The 19,919-nt window shown below is 32.4% G+C and overlaps 3 protein-coding genes across 3 annotated transcripts; 1 reads left to right on the top strand and 2 right to left on the bottom strand.

The window, feature by feature from the left end:
* Window positions 1–1,076: 1,076 nt before the first annotated feature.
* LOC114749614 (F-box/kelch-repeat protein At3g23880-like) lies at window positions 1,077–2,264 on the bottom strand. Its single transcript, XM_028938136.1, has one exon. It carries the CDS (start codon window positions 2,262–2,264, stop codon window positions 1,077–1,079), a length of 1,188 nt encoding a protein of 395 aa, XP_028793969.1.
* Window positions 2,265–4,805: 2,541 nt separating this feature from the next.
* Window positions 4,806–5,141, bottom strand: LOC114749613 (putative F-box protein At3g47150). Its single transcript, XM_028938134.1, has one exon. It carries the CDS (start codon window positions 5,139–5,141, stop codon window positions 4,806–4,808), a length of 336 nt encoding a protein of 111 aa, XP_028793967.1.
* Window positions 5,142–13,513: 8,372 nt separating this feature from the next.
* LOC114749624 (transcription factor bHLH66-like) lies at window positions 13,514–16,695 on the top strand. The gene is made up of 7 exons (XM_028938145.1): window positions 13,514–14,136; window positions 14,278–14,379; window positions 14,497–14,628; window positions 14,975–15,040; window positions 15,146–15,211; window positions 15,310–15,378; window positions 15,910–16,695. The coding sequence occupies exons 1-7, from the start codon at window positions 13,651–13,653 to the stop codon at window positions 16,303–16,305; spliced, it is 1,317 nt and encodes a 438-aa protein (XP_028793978.1). The 5' UTR covers window positions 13,514–13,650; the 3' UTR covers window positions 16,306–16,695.
* The last annotated feature ends 3,224 nt before the right edge of the window (window positions 16,696–19,919 follow it).

The following is a 19,919-nucleotide window of genomic DNA, read 5'->3' as shown; positions in this document are numbered from 1 at the left end:
CACATGACTAAAAATGGTTGATAGGTTAACTAAAAACTAATGGATAAAGAATATGAATATGTATATGATTATTCAACAATTTCCACATACAGCGTTTTATATTGTTGAATGTGAGAGTATATCAAAAAGATATAGAACATTGCTCAACGAATCTCTTTTGAATCATGTAATCAACACAAACATATTGATAATCTAATTAGATTTGAAGTTGGTCATGAAGAAAAGCTTCTATTAGGTTTGGAGATTCACGATAGTTTACACAAACGTAGATGATCATATGCTATTATATATTATCTCAAGGATTATTATGCTTTCAACTTTAAATCAAAACAATGGCACAAACTGAAACATGAATAAGATATTGGTTCATACTATAGGAATGGCATATCAAAGATGATTCTTCTTTTGCTTGTTGTGCCAATTCTCCTTCCACTAGAAGTATCACTGGCAACCCTCTTCTCAAGAAAAAAAAAGAAAAGAATGAATTGATCAATCGTTACATGATTTGAGAAATCATAAATTTAATATTAATAGATATGGAAGAATTCTATAAATCTTTAATTCATTATCATGTATTTTTTATCTTGATTTTTAATTGTTTTTCATTAAAAAAATTTTAATTAAATCTGAAATCAGGCCTACACCTACATTCAATTTTCCTTTTTTTATTACAAAGGGACATTCTGGTCTTTTAGTAACATTTGAAAATCCCTAATTAGGCTTCTTAACCTAATTAGGAATTTGTTAAAAGTATCGACCTAAATTGGAATTGTATTATTTCAAATGGATTTAATTGGGATTTTCCCTATTATTAACCAAGGATAATTAAACTTTAAATGATATAAATTTAACAGCATCATCAAATACCAATGTTAATAATGTAATGCAAGGTCTGTTCAAAATTTCAAGTAAGAAAAGAAAAGGTCAACACCAATGAAATTCTTAAGCCTTACGATTTCTGTTCAAAATAAATAATTGTCTGCATCCATTGGCAACACAAAAACAATACAGTCAATGAATTAATTAAAAAAATAGAACAAATTAGGGAGATTATGAAAATAAAATATATATCTTCATCATATTTTGTTGTGTTTCCTCCCCCCCACCAAAGGAACCAAACTATCCACATAGTCAAAACCAAAGATCTCTTCTATCAAAGGAACCAAACTATCCACATGGCCAAAATCATAACTCATTTTTGGAGCATTTATGTGTTGATTTTGAAGATTATAGGAAATCATTTGACCACCAAATGTGTCAATAAGAATTTCATTATCCCTCCAAGATCCTAAGATGGATTGAAACTCATCAAGTGGTCCGATCTCAAACTTTTCAGTCCAACTACTTTCAACACCATGCTCATTCGTGACCCAAACCTTAGATTTTCGAGTTGCATAACTATGTTTAACAAAAGCAAGACTTTGATCAAGTACAAAAACATCGCTTGGTCCATGTAAAGAATCAATCGCGAGGGGCAATTGCATCATCCTAAACACCTCTTTGCCAAAATCGAAACTCAAAATAGAGCTCCTGGTGATCCCATTCAAGCCAAAAACTAACCAATAATAAACTCCATTCAAATAAGACGTACAACCTCCAAAACATACTTCAAAATCTGGGACAACAACATCTAGTACCCTCCAAGAATCAGTACTAAGATTATATACTTCAACTAGACGTACTCCTCCTTCCAAAGGCCAATCTGAAACTTGAACAATCTTGTAATCTTTTGTAATGGGATCAAACCCAAATCCAAACATGACAGAAGCTATGCTTTTAGGTAGAAGGCACTGAGACACCGGAATAAGCTTATCCTCTTTTGTTGCTGGATTCCAAAGGATTAAGTTGCCTTTATCCGGATTATATCCTTTGTTTTTGGGGTCCCAAAATTTGCGCTTATGCTCATTATCACCTTCTTCATTGATATTGATCACGTGCAGACAAAAAATCCCATCACATTGACCATAAAAGCCCCAATACTCCTTATGAGGGAGAGGTTCTATATCATGCAGCACATAAGGTTGGTCTTTAGAAATCAAGGATATGTAGGGCACCCGAGTGAAACTATCCAATTGGAAGATAAGCTTCAGGCGGCGACTCTTGCTGATAGATCTAGACCGTTCAAGATGTTCGGCAATAAAACAAGAGTCAGTGATGAGAGCGTACCAGGATTTGGCTACACATTTAAACCGAAGCAAGGATTTTACAGGCAGCCTCACAATGATCTCGTTCATGAGATCTTCAGGAAGTTCGTGGCTCAGCATTTTCTTTTCCGGGAAAATACGTGGGGAATGAAAAGAAGGGACCTAAGCCTTAGTCCTTAAAGTCTAGAAATTAAAAGAAGACGTTTGCTTTAAATGCTTTTCAATGGGAAGTAAAATGCAACAGATATGTTGTGAATAAAACGAGATTATAGATGGCTTACCAAAGATGGTTCAGGCGGATCATGATTGTTAATGATATAATTAACTCCCCCGGTCAATGTTGATAGTGATTTAGGAGTATTTGAATAAAACCAAACTATAATTTTAAAAGTAATTTTATAATATTTAAAATAAATATGAGATAACATGAAAATACTTTCTTTAAGTGTTTTTTGGGCAAACTAAACACCCTGTTTAATTTCTTCTTTTGTATCGGGAAAAAAACGAATTAATTTGAATAGATAAACATGAATATGAGGATTTATGAGGATCCATTTATTCGGTGAGATTATTGAAAATCACACGATAAAAATAGCTTATTTATTTCATTTTTCCAAATTTAAAAACTTAAATTGAAGGATTAATTATTCATCATTAGTTATTGATAGATTTAAATTTGATGAGACAATTCAAAACCTATCAGATAATATAAATTGATTCAAGTAATTAAATTCTTTTTTGAATTTCCTTAACTGCATCCTTTTATTTTCTTTTGTATCTTTTTACCAAATCCCTTAACCGATGGAGATAAAAATAAAATCCCGTGAATTGTGCCGAACAAAATGTCAAGAATCAAGAGATCTTAATTAAGGATCAGCTTGCTGATTGATAGATTTTATTAATTGGTGAGATAATTGAAAGATGACTCTTACGATTTTAAATAACTCAATTTTAGTTTAAACTAAATTTATTTAAATGTGGTTCACAAAAAAATTATTTAAATAAGTGGATAACGGAATTAAATTTGATCTTTTAAATTTAAAAAATATAATTTTAGTTCTTTATTCCTAGAATTATTAACAAAAAATGATAACATTGACATCTTAAATATTGATAAATTATTGAAAAACCATATTGGAGGTATATCTACCTTGTCTCAATTTTTAATTCAGTAGTTGTGTATTTTTCTCTTAATTAAATCATTTAATTTTTTTTAGCAACATTTAGCTCTTGTAACTTTTTTCTATTAGCTTTTTAAGACTCTATACAAGGCTTAACGATATTAATAAAGAAAAATTAAATATATAATTAAGAGAAAAAACACATAGGTACCAAATTAAAAATTAATCAAAAAAAGTATAGTTACCTCCAATATAGTTTTCCCAAACATTCTAATATAGTTTTCCAAAACATTCTCAAATATTATCATATTAAATTTAATTTTTAAAAAAATTATGATTTTTACAAAAAAAAAAAAATCATCATTTAAGCCTAACAATCTTAAGGTTAAAAGACTAAAAATATAATTTTTAACATTAAAAGACCAAATTAAAGTTTAATATAAAATTAAAAAACTAGATTATACTTTAACTAATAATTAAATTTTGGTTTGAACTAAATCAGTGAGAGTTCCTAATATAAGTTATATGAAAATCACACGATAAAATAGCTTGAACATTATATTTTAAATAAGTCAATATGGATTTGAATTTTTAAGTTACTTGCACGATGTCGCATGTGTGGCATTATTTATAATTTCTTTAAATAAAAAGTTTAAATAAAAAATAATTTGTGTGATAATAATGTTAAAGCAAGAAAATGTAGATTTTGAGATTATGAAATAGTAAGTAATGAAATGTGAAACTTAATAATCTAATTTGACATTATTTCTGTAGGAAATAAATTTAATTTCATTTTATTTAAAATTCTGGTATTAAAAAAAAAAATACAACTCCGATTTTGTCGCCGAAGTTAAAACTGAGAGCTCATGGCTCATGGCTTAAAGGTGGAAGTGTCTTGCGTTTACTCTTAAGCCACCAGTTCGAACATGGCAGCATCACATATAATGTGCTTCTAATTTTATATCACCCAATCGTTAATATAAGGACCAATTCAAAATTAAATTTAATCTTAAATATAAGATTTTAATATACTTTATCTCTCTTGTACTACCTCTGGTCCTAATTATAAGAACTAATTGACTAATGTGAGGAGATTAAGAAAATAAGTTAAGTTAATTATTTGTAATGAATAGGTGTTGTCTTTCCTAAAATATTCTTACTAATCAAGTGTACCGGTTAGAATTATTATTATTGGAATGACTTTCTGGGAAAAAATGTATAAATATGAGATATAAAGTGGATTGGGATCTTATATTTAGGACTAAAATAAAAGTCAAATGAAATCTTATATTAAAGACCGGAGGTAGTATTAAGGATGGCAGGTAGTATCATGAGTTGGATTTAAAATCTGCTTAAGCAAGACTCTCACCATCACCAATGCCTGTGTTGATTTGAAGATTATAAGAAATCGATCCATCACCATCACCAAGTTCTTCAATAAGAATCTCACCATCCCTCCGAGGCCCTAATATGAAGGCAAACTCAAAAAGTGGTTCGATCTCAAATGTGTTAGTCCAACTACTCTCATCAACATACACATTCATCGCCCAAATCTTATATTTTTTTTAGTATTATGATCATATTCAGCAACAGCAAGACTCTCCTCAAGTACAAAAACTTTGTTTCCACAAAAAGATCCAATTGCAGAGGGCAATATGATCATCCCAAACACCTCTTTGCTAAAATCGAAGATAAGCTTCAGGCGGCGAATCTTGCTGGTAGATCTGGACCGTTCAAGATGTCTGGCAATAAGAGAAGGGTCAGTGATGAGGGCGTACCAGGATTTGGCTTCACATTTGAACCGAAACAAGGATTTTACAGGCAGCCTCACAAAAATCTCCTCCATGAGATCTTTTGGAAGCTTGTGGCTCAGCATCTTCTTTTCCAGGAAAATATGTGGGGAATTAAAAGAAGGGACCTAAGCCTCAGTCCTTATATAGAACTCAAATCCAGAAATTTAGGATCATTTTTTTCATAAGCAATTGAGAATCAATTTGCTAAGTGACAGATTTTCGTCTTCGGTGATATTATTTTATTAGGTGAGATGATTGAAAATCTATGAGATGACTTTTACGAATTACGATCTTAAGTAATTAAAGTTAAATGTATTTAAACGTGGGTAACAGAAATATCCTATATCATTAGATAACATTAAATATTAAAAAAAACAAAAGAAAGAAAAGAAAAGAAAATAGGTATGGGAGATAAATAAGGTTATATATATAATTTCATTAAAAATTATGATAACTTATAGAAATGAAATGAAATTATGTACAGCTTTTAATTGGGACTGGTCTCTTGATTAGTAAAAAGGATATAACTTAAGAAAACTGAAACAACATTAAAAAAAAAAAAAAGAGGAGATTCTGCTGCCAAGACCATCCAATGTGCAATATTGGAAAATTTTGATGGCTAATGAACTTACTGCCAAAGATATATATGCCCAAAAAAAAATTTCCCATTGATGTGAAAGTGGGGTGTACGCCAAATAGTATTTTCACTTAATGACATAAAAATTCTCATAAAAGTGAGAGCACATGGTTTTATTTTGCTTTTTTTTATCATCTATCTCATAAAAAAGGTTTACACACGTATTATATTTATAAAGGGCCGAGGTCATAACATTTTACTCTGCTCCTAATTTTAAACAGTTATGTATCTACCTCTAAACTCATGTCATCATTATACACTTTTCTAACTAAAAAAAGTTTTTTTTATACAAAACAATTAGTTTTCTTACATAAATACTTATAGATTGTCTACTAACAAAGTCCTCACATTAGCAGCAAGATTCGAACTCATGACCATATCAGTTATGAATCGATTCCTTATTAATTGGATCAACTCTTATTAGCAACTTTGTAATGGTAAACAAAACTATCCACGCTCCTTTATTTATTTTATCAAGGGACCAGCACACTTCCAATGATGACCCAACCCATACAAATACTATACTAGCATGGGTAAACAAATCCTCAACTTAGTGAAGGGTCTTTAATCCAAAAAAGACATTGGATGTAAAGAGACAGGCTATTTAACCCAGCTTGGCGTGACATCCCTATCCTATGTACTCTCACTCTTTCAGAGAGTTTATAGAGAGAATTGATATTGCAGCGACTCAATTTTTATGTAATTGATTTCATTACATGCCATATATAAATTAATGTTAATGTCTCAGAGAAAAGTGATTAGAAAATACCTTTTTCATCTTGTATTATAACATCTAAACAATCAATCAAATTGTGTTCTGATACCAAGAATTTTTCCTTTTGTAGGATCTTCACATCTTCTTTAGCACAGGAAGAAATCGGATTCTTAGATCTCAAACCATCACTTGATTTCCTTTTCAAACTATTCTCATTTTCATATATGGAAGTTGGAAGTATCATAACTTTCATAAATTATGTTGTTTTCCCTAATATCAAACTTATTTTGAATCAAGAATTTTAAAGGCGTGTTTCTCTTGTAAATAAAAACAATACATATGTAACTACTGTCAAAATGTCTATTTTCATCCCCAGTTTTTAAAAACCATAAGAAAAAGGGCCTTAGGACAAAACAAACAAGTAGAGAGCTTATATTCATCTATTACACAAAACAAACTAATATAAGCTTTGATGCTTGTCTCTTTCTTGTAACAAACGAGTATGGCTCATACTCTATTTTAATCTTTTTGGACTTAGGAATTATTCTTCCTGTATAATATGTGCGTCTGAGTGCTTTTTGAGTGAGAAATCTAAATTTGAAATTGATGAGTAAAGGAAAATTGGATTAGTTGAGTAAATTATACTACCTCTAATTCTGACATGGCAGTTAAATAACTAAGTTGTAGAAAATGAAAAAAAATTAGTTTAATTAAGTATCGTTTTAAAAATTGACAAAAAAAGTTAAGTTATTTGTTAAAGGAGAAAACTTACCTCCGGTTCTTTAGGTCCTGGTTATCTAGTTCTCCAATGAGTAAGTGCCACTTGGATATTTTTTTACACATTAGCACTAACAGTGTGGGCAGGTTTCTAACATCTCTATTTGCGATTTTTCCACCTAACCCTAAGATAGCTGCATCAACAATCTTGAAGAGCGAATATGGGGGGTGACTATGAATGAGAGAATAGGAATTGGTGGCCAAGTATTGTGACTCGAGCTCATGGCGGTGCAATTGGCAAAGGAAGAACAAATAACAAAAAACCAAGCAAATAGGACAAAAGCATGTAAAAGCCAAAAGTCATTCATTCGAGAAGAGAAAGAAAGATGTAAACAATTTATTCACCAGCCATGTGTTACTGTACGAAGTGATAGCTCGCACAAGATATATGCCAAAACTGTAAAGGGTGATGCTTGCACAAGACGCTCTACAATTGACAGTGCGATTGTTAGTGCAATGACAAAATCGCAAATGGATATGCCAGAAAGAAAAGTATTTTAAAAAACAAAAGAAAGAAAAGAAAAGAAAATAGTTATTAGAGATAAATAAGGTTATATAATTTCATTAAAAAAGTTGACAGTGAGTGAACTTATTGCTAGTGGTATATAGGCCAAAAAAAATTTGCCTAGTATATGAAAGTTGGGTGTACGCCAAATAGTATTATCACCTAATGACATAAAAATTTTCATAAAAGTGAAAGCACATAGTTTTTTTTCTTTTTTTATTATTTATATCATAAAAAAGGTTTACGCACTTATTATATTTATAAAGGGCTGAGTTCGTAAGATTTTATTCTGCTTCTAAGTTTAAACAATTATGTATTTACTTGATAAAAAAAAAAAAGAGTCATGTATACACCTCTAAATTCATATTATTAATATACACTTGTCTAACTAAAAAAAATTGTAACAGTAAAATAAAAAAGCTATTCATACTTCTATATTTATTTCATCAAGGGAGCAGTATACATCTTCCAACAATGACCCAACTTATGCCAAATACTAGTATGGGTAGACAAATCCTTGATGTGGTGAAGGTCCTCGATTTTTTTTTAAAAAAGACATTAGATGTAAGGAGGCAGGCTATCTCACCCAGCCTAGAGCGACTTCCCTATCTTATGTACTCTCACTCTTTAAGTGAGTTTCTACAGACCGCCACCAATATTGCTGCAGAGTCTCATAAAGGTCTTCACATTGTAATATATAAGAAAATAGTCTTTTAAAGCCTTCAAAAACTCCTCCTTCGTCTCTGGAAGATGCCCTCGAAGTAGCTTCACTAGGAATGCACAGTTGTAAGCGCCTTGAAATACTATGTAGCATCCCTTCTTATTTGATATAATGTGACAATGCTTTAGGTACTCAATAAATTTTGAAGAACCTATGCCTTTCATGTTATTTCTAAAGAAGTCTATACTGTTGGTTTTCAAGAGATCAATGGTGGCAATAACATGCAAATTTGTTGACAAGTCAAAACCTTGGAAATTTCATTGCCATGCCCTATACTTGGTGGGTTTCCAAAAGGAGGGGAAATGACCATTTTTATATGTCAATATGATATGCAATTGGATAAGCTTCACACCATCTACATTTTTAACTTAAAGCTTGCATATATTGGTTTGTCTTCATAATATGCCCCTAGAAACTCAGTATCCAAGGACATCTAGGGAAAGCAAGATAACGATCTCAGAGGTAAGGTTGGCATCCCAAACATCCACTATCTCCATGTTGTTTACAGAGAGAATTGATATTGCAGCGACTCAACTTGCGTGTAACAAATTTCACTAATAATGAAATAAAATGATGAACTGCATGCCATATATAGATTAGTATCTAATGTCTAAAAAGCAAAGTGATCAGAAAATATTTCCTCCATCACTTATTATAACATCCAATAATTAATTGTGTTCTGATACCAAAAATTTTCCATTTGCATCTTCTTTAACACACGGTAAGAAATCTAATTTTTAAATCTCAAATCTGTCACTTGGTTTCTTTTTTAAACTCTCTATGTGTTCATATGTGAAAGTTGGAAGTATCACAACTTTCATAAAATATGTTTGTTTTCCTTGGTATCAAACTTATTTTGAATTAAGAAAATTTTAAAGGCGTACTGTTTTTGTAAATAAAAACAATGCATATATAACTACAATAAAAAGGTCTATTTTTGTCTCCCAATTTTTGTTTGTTTTAAAAAACTAAAAGAAAAACAGCCTTAATACTTGTTTGTTAAAACAAAACAGACAAGCAGAGAGCTTATACTTATCTATTACCAAAACAGACAAGTATGAGCTCTGATACTCATCTCTTTAATTTTTTATAACAGACAAATATGGTTGATATTCTAATTTAATGTTTTTAAACTTAAGAATCGTTCTTGTATAATGTGTGTGTGTTTTTTTTTTTGAGTGAGAAATCCCAATTTGTAATTGATGAGCAAAAAAAAATTGGACTAGTTGAATAAATGATACTACCTCTAGTTCTGATGTGGAAGTTAGATACTTGTAAAAATTAAAAAAATTAGTTTAATTAATTATATGTTAAAGATTGACAAAAACAAGTTAATTTATTTGTTAAAAATGTGTTGATTCTTTTAAAATATATTTTTAACTATTTGTAATTGAAACTTCATTGTATGAAAACTACTTTACGCCAATTAAGTTAATTGATGTTTTATATGCATGAGCAAAATAAACCACCTAACTAGCTCATCTATTTTATGCCGGGAAAGAGCAGCAATCAAATGAGATGTTCAATATTGATTCAAACGCTTATTTTGTTTAATGAAGCTTGCATCTTGCTTCCACATTTGTTTCTAGTCATATTTCTTCATACCTATCTATTCATCTTATTAAATTTTCTACGAGTGATTTGAACAGTGAGACTATGAATTTAGGGTGATTTAAAGTAACTAAACTTTAATTAAGATGTATTGGATGACATTGTTGGTGTTGGGTTGTGTTGGTCGAAAGCTGGTTTTCCTTTTGGATGACATCGTTCGTGTTAATTAAAACTTAAAAAAGTGGTACAATAAATATTTTTGAGAATTTTAGCTTTCAATAAGATGAAAATGCAATTCGATATTTAGCAACCGGACAAAATGGGATGAATTCTTGTTTCTTGGGATTCCATTGTTGGAATATTATTTGACCTTAAAATTAAAAATGCTTGGATGCAAAAATCAACAACTTTAGATTAATATGGAAGTAGAATTGGTGCGTACGTGACAATAACTCCTAGATCTATTCTTAAAGTGGGTTTGAGTGTTGACTATATTTATGTGTTATATTAAAATTTCATTAAGCAAAACAAAACATATTTATTTTCCGGTTAATATAATTTTTAATTCATTAAGTTTGTACTCATTTTGGTTTTGCTCCTTTAAGTTTCAAATAATAGATTTTGGTTTCTCAAGAGCAAAATAGTCTAAGTTTTTATTGAAGTGTAGAGACTAATGGTTTAAATAAAAAGAAACTTAAAAGACTGAAAACTATGATTTGAAAGTTAAAGAACCAGAACTAAAACAAAGACATACTCGAGAAATAAAATTATATTAATCCTATTCCTTCAGTCTTAATATTGTTGGCCTTATCCAACGAAAAATGCCGGCTCAATAAATTTAAATAGGGATAATGCAATTAAGTACTAAAAAAAATACTTCAAATTTTAATTCTTTAATGTAAACATTTTTATATTTTAAACTTTAATTATTTAAAGAATTAGATATATGATAAAATATTAAAAATGCTAAAATATTACAAATTTAAAAATTTATAAAAATAATTATATCAAATGATTAAAGTTTAGAACATAATTTATCCACATTTAATTATAGAGTCATAATTTAAGTTTGTCCAGTTTAAACAAGAGAGTAACGATGTCAAAATTAAATGGCTAAAAACATATTTTTTAAAAAGGATAATACAAATTTTAGTCCCATAAATTTGTTTTCATTTTGGTTTTGATCCCTCAAATTTTGAGCCATAAGTTTTGGTCCTTCAAATTTCTTTTCATTTATAACATTGGTCCTTATAATCTAATAAAAACTTGGACCATTTTGCCCTTTGAAATACTAAAACCTATGGTTTGGAACTTGAAGGATTAAAACCAAAATAAAGACAAACTTAAAAAATCAAATATTATATTAATCCTTTGTAAAATTAAAAATTGATATAAATTTTGAGAATTATACGTGTAAAATAAAAATAATAATAATAATAGAAAAATGAAGAAGAGTTTGAATTATTTGGGGAATATTGCCACATTGTGGATGCCCACTAATGATTGTGATACAGAAAATCGCGGGAGATCATCAACAGAATATGAATAATGGGTCCATTAAATTCGCGGAAATTAAGGAATTCAATCATCTATAATATCACTATTTAATATTTAGATTAAGAAATTAGAACTAATTTTGGTAATGCCATAATGATATTAAGTATTACTTATTCCCATTGTTATAATCATTTTTTTTTGGCCTAACCAAGTAACAATCAAGTCAAAACTCGCTACAATTATGATGTTTTAATTAAAGATAATATTACTATATATTTGTCACATTTTAAGCAAGATAACGGATAATTCTTTTCTCAATAAATGTCTTTTAAGTTTCAGTCCGTAACCACAAAAAAAACTATACAAGATTATGATGAGATGAACTAATTAATAAGAGTCACCCAATTAGATAATTATAAAAGCATAGCATTAGAATACAATTCGAGTACCGACCATATTATCAAGCTAGCGAACCAATCTTCTGGCCAATCCAATCAAGAGTTTTGGCAATGAACAAGTCAACCGGGTTAAGTTTTATATATTTTATTCTTAAATTAAACCTAGAATTGCATTGATTTGAGTTTAAAAATTAAAAAAAAAATCAGTCCATCGTATATTTGAATGACTTGATATTGTTGGATTATATGTAATTTATACACAATACATAAGTTAATATATTTTTATTTAAATAATATTTTAAGTATGGTCACTTCACTCCAATTTAAAGTAATAACTCAATATCTTGATTTAGAGTGCATTCACAATCCAATTTTCAGTAACATAGAAGCCAACTTGAATATATTTTTAGCTATTTTCTTAATGACGCACGTAAATGCATGTGAGTGTAGTGGATACACATGCCACGAGTCTACATGTAACCACAAAAAAATAAAATAAAATAAAAAATTTGCAATGGAATAATGGAACGTTCTGCAAATGAAGATTGATAGTAAGTAAAGGGGACCTCTAATTAGTTTCTATATAGTTTTGGTCTCAACCAATCAACCTACATTTGTTTTTCAATTCCTTGACTCAGATGTGTTAGATTTATTGTCCCTTTCCTACTCATCATGTGGTAGTGACTGAGCCTTCATAAAATTTTGCCTCTTTCTCTTTTTGACTAAAATAGAAGACATCTTATATGGAAACCATAAAATTCAACATGTTATTATTTACAAGATATGCTTTTATAATGAAATTTTATTTCATAATTTTAACAAGAAGTTTAAAAATATATAGTGAGCAAAACTAGAAGATTAACGCTTATCCCGAACGTTACTTAGACTTGGTAGTGTTTGGATTAACTCATTTTAAATAACTTTGCAGTGTAAGAAAAATTTATGTAAAACTGTGTTTGATGTAAACCTATCAAACAAGCAAAAATTACCAAATTCCCTTTCCAATTATATGGAAAAACCAGGTTTAATTTCTTGAATTTTTCCTATTAATAAATTACTTCTCTACTTATCATGGAAGCGCGAGATTTAACTCATTATAAGGATTTTTAATGAATCAAATAGTAATAATAATTTCATTACTTACTTCGTTCTACTTATACTCTTACGGTCTTTAATATAAGACTCATTTAACTAATTTGATTAGATTAAAAAAGTTAGGTAAGTTAGTTAATTATAAGAAATGTGGTACATTTTTCCTAAAACACCATAATCGTCTTTCTTAATATCTCTTCTCTCTTTTCTACTTGATTATGGTTAATGGAGTATTCATAGAAGTAATTTAGAGAAAATTGATAAATATGATAAATAAATCTTATATTTAGGGCTAAAACCAACTCAATAATTGGGTTCTATATTAAAGACCGGAAGAGTATATAAATATATTTATTTTTTATTTTAAAAAAGAAATAAATTTAAAGTTGAATTTCCCGAGCCTACCCACTCCAACTATGTTATCCTGAAATGTTTCATGTGAAAAAGGATTTTGAAACCATGATGACTTATTTTATTAGAGCTTCTATAAAATAAAATAAAAGTCATGTTCTGGTGGTTTGGTTTGCTATATAACGCTGAAAACGGAAATCGGAGGAAGAGGATAGTAGGAGGCAGTTTCTGTGCAACAAACGTTCTCTTCTTGTTTCTCGTTTCGACTCTCTTCGTCGTCCTCCCCACTCTGTAAGCTCCGTACGGTTTATTTTGTTCAGACCTCAAGAGCTACTTCTGTAAATCCACATGATTATGCAGCCCAGTAGCAGCGAAATGCAACAGGGAATCAACTCTTCCTCCTCCTCCTCCATGAATTCTTCTCAAATTCCCCTTCATGACCAGATCCAACAACCTGACCTTCATGACGATTTTCTCGACCAAATGCTCTCCAACCTTCCTTCTTGCTCCTGGCCTGACCTCAACCCGAAGCCCTTCTGGGACCACCAGCTCAATCCCTCCGATGACAACCACAATAATGCCACGTTCCCCTACGAAGACAAGTTTCGCAACCTCCAGATCCCTTCCGCCTCCACTCCGCCTCCTAAGTCCGCCGCCGCCGAGGCCGTCGCCTTGATGCTTCAGCGCCAGCTTCTCATGTCCAGAGGTGTTGCCGGTGGAGGCGCCGCCGACTCTGGCCTGCTCCAGATGCCCTTGTCTCTCGGCGGAGGAGGAAACTTCGAGCCTTCCCGTAACGACGTGGTTGACGGTTCCTCCTTCAAATCTCACGTTCCGGTGAGTTTCATGCTGGTACATCAAGTTTTTTTTTTTTTTTTGCTGGATATATCAAAGCTTGAGAATTAAGTAGCTCGGGTTCGGATGCTATGTAGTGTGATTTTCTCCGATTTTTTTTTTTTTTGCACATAATTTTCACAGGCCGGCGACGGTAACGTCCAATCTCTGTACAACGGATTCGCCGGATCTATGCACGACGCTCATCAAGCTTCCAACCAAACTCAACATTTCCATCATCCTCAGGTTCCATCTCTAAAAATATATTTTATTTATTTACTTCGTACGCAATCTTTTCTGGTTGTTAAATTCGACTTCCAGATTCTTGTTTCTTTCTTAAATATTTGTTAATTTCAATAACAGGGGCAGAATTATGGACCTTCAGGAGCGCCAGCGGCGAACCAGGCCCCGCAGAACGGAGCTCCGGCGCAGCCAAAGCAGAGGGTTAGGGCGAGGAGGGGTCAAGCGACGGACCCACACAGCATCGCTGAGAGGGTACTTAATTACTGTAACTCTGTTTCTCTGACCTCATTAATTGAACTGTTTGGCTGCCGAGAAAAATCCACCCAACCACCTCATGTGTCATTTTCCGCGTAATACGCCTAGTAAACCGTTCGTCATTTTCTTTTCTGTTTCCCCCTTTCTAGGAATCAAACAAACTTAAAACGTTGGTTCTCAAGAAAATTTATCAATCCGAAGATAGACAGTGACTTGGGATTTAGCGTCATAGTTGGTAGAACCAAGTACTAGTACTCATTATGATGAAGCAAGCAAGAAATAGTGTGTAATGCTGGGTTTTTGTCAATTTTCTGAATATGAGATATTGTGTTTGTGGTGGCAGTTACGAAGGGAGAGAATCGCAGAGAGAATGAAGGCCCTGCAGGAACTGGTTCCCAATGCCAACAAGGTGAGTTTCCAACCTTATCTCTCTCTCCCTATTATTCCGTGCCTCACTGGAAACAAAGAAAAATGAATCATCATTTTGGGAAATGTGTGTGGAATGAAATGACAGACAGATAAGGCTTCAATGCTGGACGAGATAATAGATTATGTCAAGTTCTTGCAGCTCCAAGTGAAGGTATGCGAGCCTTAGCTTATTTTTTCTCTGCTGCAAGTTGGTGTGTCATCATCATTTGGGCATTATTCTGATCGTGGGATGAAAATTAAAATGAACAGGTTCTGAGCATGAGCAGATTGGGCGGTGCTGCCGCTGTTGCTCCTCTTGTTGCTGATATATCCTCTGAGGTACCCATAATTCATTTCTGTAAAAGAAAATGGAACTACTTGCATACTTATCTTTTTAATGCTAAACTATGGTAATTGATTCCAATATTGAATTTGTTGGTGCCATTAGATGATTAAATAATAGAGAATAAGTTGAAGATGTGCATCATAGAGGGGAGGCATCATTTTGTCAATATTGTCGGACTCACGACTCTCTCTTAACCCAACCACCTTCTTCTCTCTCTGTCTCTCTCCCCGCCCTTCGCACTTGGCCTTTCCCTTATCAATTCTTCAATTATCAATCAACATAAAACGACAATTTAAAAAGCAGCACGCGTGCCCACTTTCTCAGATTCCTCTTTCTGTCTATCTTTCTCTCTCTCTCCGGAGACACCTTTCACACCCTAACACAAATCATTTTTTTTCTTTCCTTCTCTTTTCTAGTTTCCTTTTCCCAGCTCTCTTTCCCTTTACCTTCTCTTTCCGTCTTCTCCGTCTGATAATATAATAATAACTATATCATCATGGGATGATTTGACTTGTCTCTTTCAGGGAGGAGGTGACTGCATCCAAGCCACCGCCGCACGCAACAACTCCAACTCCAACGGCAACCAAACGGCGTCGTCCTCCAACGACACCTTGGCCATGACGGAGCACCAGGTGGCCAAGCTCATGGAGGAAGACATGGGCTCCGCCATGCAGTATCTTCAGGGGAAAGGTCTCTGCCTCATGCCCATCTCCCTCGCTACGGCCATCTCCACCGCCACCTGTCCCTCGCGGAACCCCTTGGCCCCGGCCGCCGCCGCCAACCAGCACCCGGGCTTGGCGTCCAACGGCAACGGAGGGGAAGGGCCGTCTTCTCCCAGCATGTCAGTGTTGACCGTCCAATCCGCCACCGCAGTTAACGACGGCGCCGTTAAAGACGCCGCCTCCGTTTCGAAGCCGTGAAGGATGTTCAATGATGCCTTCCGTTCGCTGACTTTGGCTCAAAGGCAAGGCCAGAAAGCACCAAAAGATAAGAAAATGACGTGGATTCTCTTTTGAAGAATGTGGGCCCCAATCTGAAGTCTACGGAAATAAGACGTCACTCAGCGCGTGAGGAGACCTCAGACGACGCCGTATTTGCGTAGACTTTGGCATATGCTAACTTTTAGACCAGCCAATCGCATCTCTCCAACACTACTGTCTCTGTCTATTAATATTTTTTCCCTTATGTTTCTGGCTATGGCTTTTGGTTCGCTGATTTTTTTTTCCTAGTCGTAGTATTTTAAAATTACAAGTGGGGCTGTGTACAATCTATTGATTTCATGATGATTATGAAACCATTAATTAATTAAAGGCAAAGTAAGTAGGAATTGATAATGAGGAAATAATTAGGGGTGTTGGATGCCCTTTATCCTAATTTTTCTTTTGGGGTGTTCGGGTAAAAAGAAAAAGCTGGGAAAAAGCCGATGGCTTGGTGATGCGGGAAGGAGCAGTTTGGAATTATGGCAGTTGGAAAGTTAAAATGCCCCCAAAAAAAGGGCTGGTTGATTAGGTATGAGTCAACGGCCAGTGCTGATAGCTTAGCTCCTTGCATCAAAATATAGCAATGCCATTTGGCTAGACTACTTTTCATGTTTTTTAATTTTAGGATTTTTCATTAATCCCTTTCTTTTGGGGGGGGGGATGGCACTTGTTGTGTTCATCAAATGGATTCCCGCCCTACAACAAATCTCAATAATTTAATTACAAGTGTAATTAAATTCGCAATCCGACGACCTCATTAGTTAGCTCCGCATCATTATAAATTATTAGTTTTCAAGGAGTTTTGAAATCCTATAATGTTCAAAAGTTTTATAGTATCCGAGGTAGTATTAACGTATTACTCCTCCGGTCCTGAATATAAGACCCTTATATTAGTATAAGTATAAGAGTCTTATATTTAGGATCAGAGGAGTATGATCTCTCTATGAAGATCAGTGAAACCCTAGGCTTGTTTCTACATGGTTAAAGACGCATACTATGTGAAATATGACTAAATTTATATGAATTTGACAAGATATGGTAAGTACTTTTTTCATTTTTCTTGTCCCTCACTCGTTGTCTATCTTATATTTTTCTTTAATTTTATAGGGTACGAAAAGCATTGCAATAATTTAATGATTCTAACTGCTAAATGCTAGGAGTAATGTATTGTTCAGTTGTGGCTAATAGATTTGGTGGATTTGTTATAATCTAAGACAAAACGTTAAGTCGAATAAGGGGGACCACTTATTTTAGCATTTTATACTTTTTTTTAACCGAAAGCAAAATGACATTTTTAATGTAGGCAGAATAAGAAACCAGCGAGGGAGTAATAATTTAAGAAGTCAACTCTGAAGATGCTAATAATTAATAGTCCGTCCACAACGTGAAGTGATTTCTGTCATTTCATTTTAATTAATGATGTGCAGGGGAATTAGGTACAATAGATTAGAGTTTTGGGTTGTTGTGTTGTTGTTTTACTGTTCATGACACATGCGAGAGATTCTTCTATCTTCTTCTTGGATCAATATATAATATATATATATATATTCTTTTCCACTACTGATGACTAATTAAGGGAGTGTTTAGATAAGAACAAAATTATGGTTTCAAAAGTATTTTTACCGTATACGAAATAAATATGTAGATGAGTTTATTTCGATTTACGAAAAAGTGTGTCTGAAAAGTGCTTTTGGAGTTACCCAAACATCCCCTGAGTCTAGCATGTACTAATCAATTCGTACTGTATGAGTCTGAACTAGGATTTGAAACTCTAGCTGGCGATCAACCTGCCTGGGTTAATTGTAATGGGCCTACATATAATCACAACTTGAGTAATTAATCTTGTTTTATTTCAGGCCAACATTTTGCCATATGCATCTCTAAGTAATTTAATTTGCTCCTATTTCTTTTTTTTTTCCGTGTCATTTTTAATAATCTAGCAGTCTCTTATCCAAATTGCTCTGCTTTTAGTTGCATGGACTTTTCCCACTCAACATTATGTGTGAAATAATCACGAGCTCACTGAATCAATTATGTCTCTGAATCATATTATTTTATTTTGTTTATTGCTATTGGGATCTGATTAGGTTAAAAGATAAAGCTTTGGATACTGTTCCCTTTCAAATATGTAAATGACTTTATTTCGATTTACAGAAAAGTATGTCTGAAAAGTGTTACACAAAACACCCCTAAGTCTAGCATGTACTAATCAATTCGTACTGTATGTGTCTAAACTAGGACTTGAAACTCTAGCTGGCGATCAACCTGCCTGGGTTAATCGTAATGGGCCTACATATAATCACAACTTGAGTAATTAATCTTGTTTTATTTCAGGCCAACATTTTGCCATATGCATCTCTAAGTAATTTAATTTGCTCCTATTTCTTTTTTTTTTCCGTGTGATTTTTAATAATCTAGCAGTCTCTTATCCAAATTACTTTGCTTTTAGTTGCATGGGGTTTTTCCCCTCAACATTATGTGTGAAATAATGACGAGCTCACTGAATCAATTATGTCTCTGAATCATATTATTTTATTTGTTTATTGCTATTGGGATCTGATTAGGTTAAAAGATAAAGCTTTGGACATTGTTCCCTTTCAAAACTCAATTATTAGGATTTATTTTTCGCATGTGATTATTAAATATATAAAGTTAGGTGAAGAAACACAGCCCAATATATCGCGTGGAGCTAGACCTTTTTCTTTTCTGTAATAAAACTTTGGGGAAGAGTTGGGTTCAGTCACGATCTAAGGACAGGAAAACTAACCCTTAACTCTCTTATGTCCAGTTAATTTAAGGTGGCAGGTCTTAACTTCAAATATGCCTCCTTTTCTAAGTAAGTTGGGCTCAAATGAAAATATTTAATTCTATTAACTGTATGATTTATTTACTCTTAGAAGAATTTATCAGGATATTAAACATGTAAAAGTAGTATCAGTTCAAACCATAAAAAATCTCAAGAACTCCTAAATTGAGCATCTAAATAATTATCGACCTTTACCAACTTTTATTATATAATTAGAAAATTAGCTATTCAGTACTTCCTTCAGTCTTAAATATGAAAACTAATTGAGGATTTTTTTTATTCTAAATGTTAGATCTCAATCTATTTTTCTTTAAAAATCATAAAATTTTTTTAAAAACTATTCCTATTAAATGTACATATTAAATGAGAATTTTCATCAACAGACGTTTTTCAATACCAATAAATGAAGGCAATATTTTAAGAAAATCAACACGCAAATTTTACAAATAATATAAATTAATTTTTTTTTGTTAAACTCAAGTATTCTTCTATTAAAAACAATTCTATCTGAGGTACTGTACTAAATGTGAACATCAAATCCTAATAAGGTTCACCATATTGTGAAAGACTAATTTCTTTCACTAGACATAACCAATATAGGTATAAATTAATTATTTAACTCTTATATTTAAAATCAGAAAAATATATTAGAAGAGAATAATGTGGTAGATCAAATACAAACAAACTGCTGGTTGAGATGGTAAGTAATCTCATCCTATAAAGAAAAGAATATAAGCTTGAATCTCAA

Source organism: Neltuma alba, unplaced genomic scaffold (genome assembly GCF_004799145.2).
Source record: "Neltuma alba isolate B1F8T4 unplaced genomic scaffold, ASM479914v2 tig00006103_pilon, whole genome shotgun sequence".
Lineage (NCBI taxonomy): Eukaryota > Viridiplantae > Streptophyta > Magnoliopsida > Fabales > Fabaceae > Neltuma > Neltuma alba.
The sequence above is the reverse complement of the archived record's forward strand: the minus strand, read 5'-3'. Positions and strand labels throughout refer to the sequence as shown.

Coding starts and splice junctions, on each gene's coding strand:
- LOC114749624 (XM_028938145.1), top strand. CDS start 13,651: ATGATTATGCAGCCCAGTAGCAGCGAAATGCAACAGGGAATCAACTCT. Junction 15,041..15,145: donor TGGTTCCCAATGCCAACAAG/GTGAGTTTCCAA, acceptor ATGAAATGACAG/ACAGATAAGGCTTCAATGCT. Junction 15,212..15,309: donor TCTTGCAGCTCCAAGTGAAG/GTATGCGAGCCT, acceptor TAAAATGAACAG/GTTCTGAGCATGAGCAGATT.
- LOC114749614 (XM_028938136.1), bottom strand. CDS start 2,264: ATGCTGAGCCACGAACTTCCTGAAGATCTCATGAACGAGATCATTGTG.
- LOC114749613 (XM_028938134.1), bottom strand. CDS start 5,141: ATGCTGAGCCACAAGCTTCCAAAAGATCTCATGGAGGAGATTTTTGTG.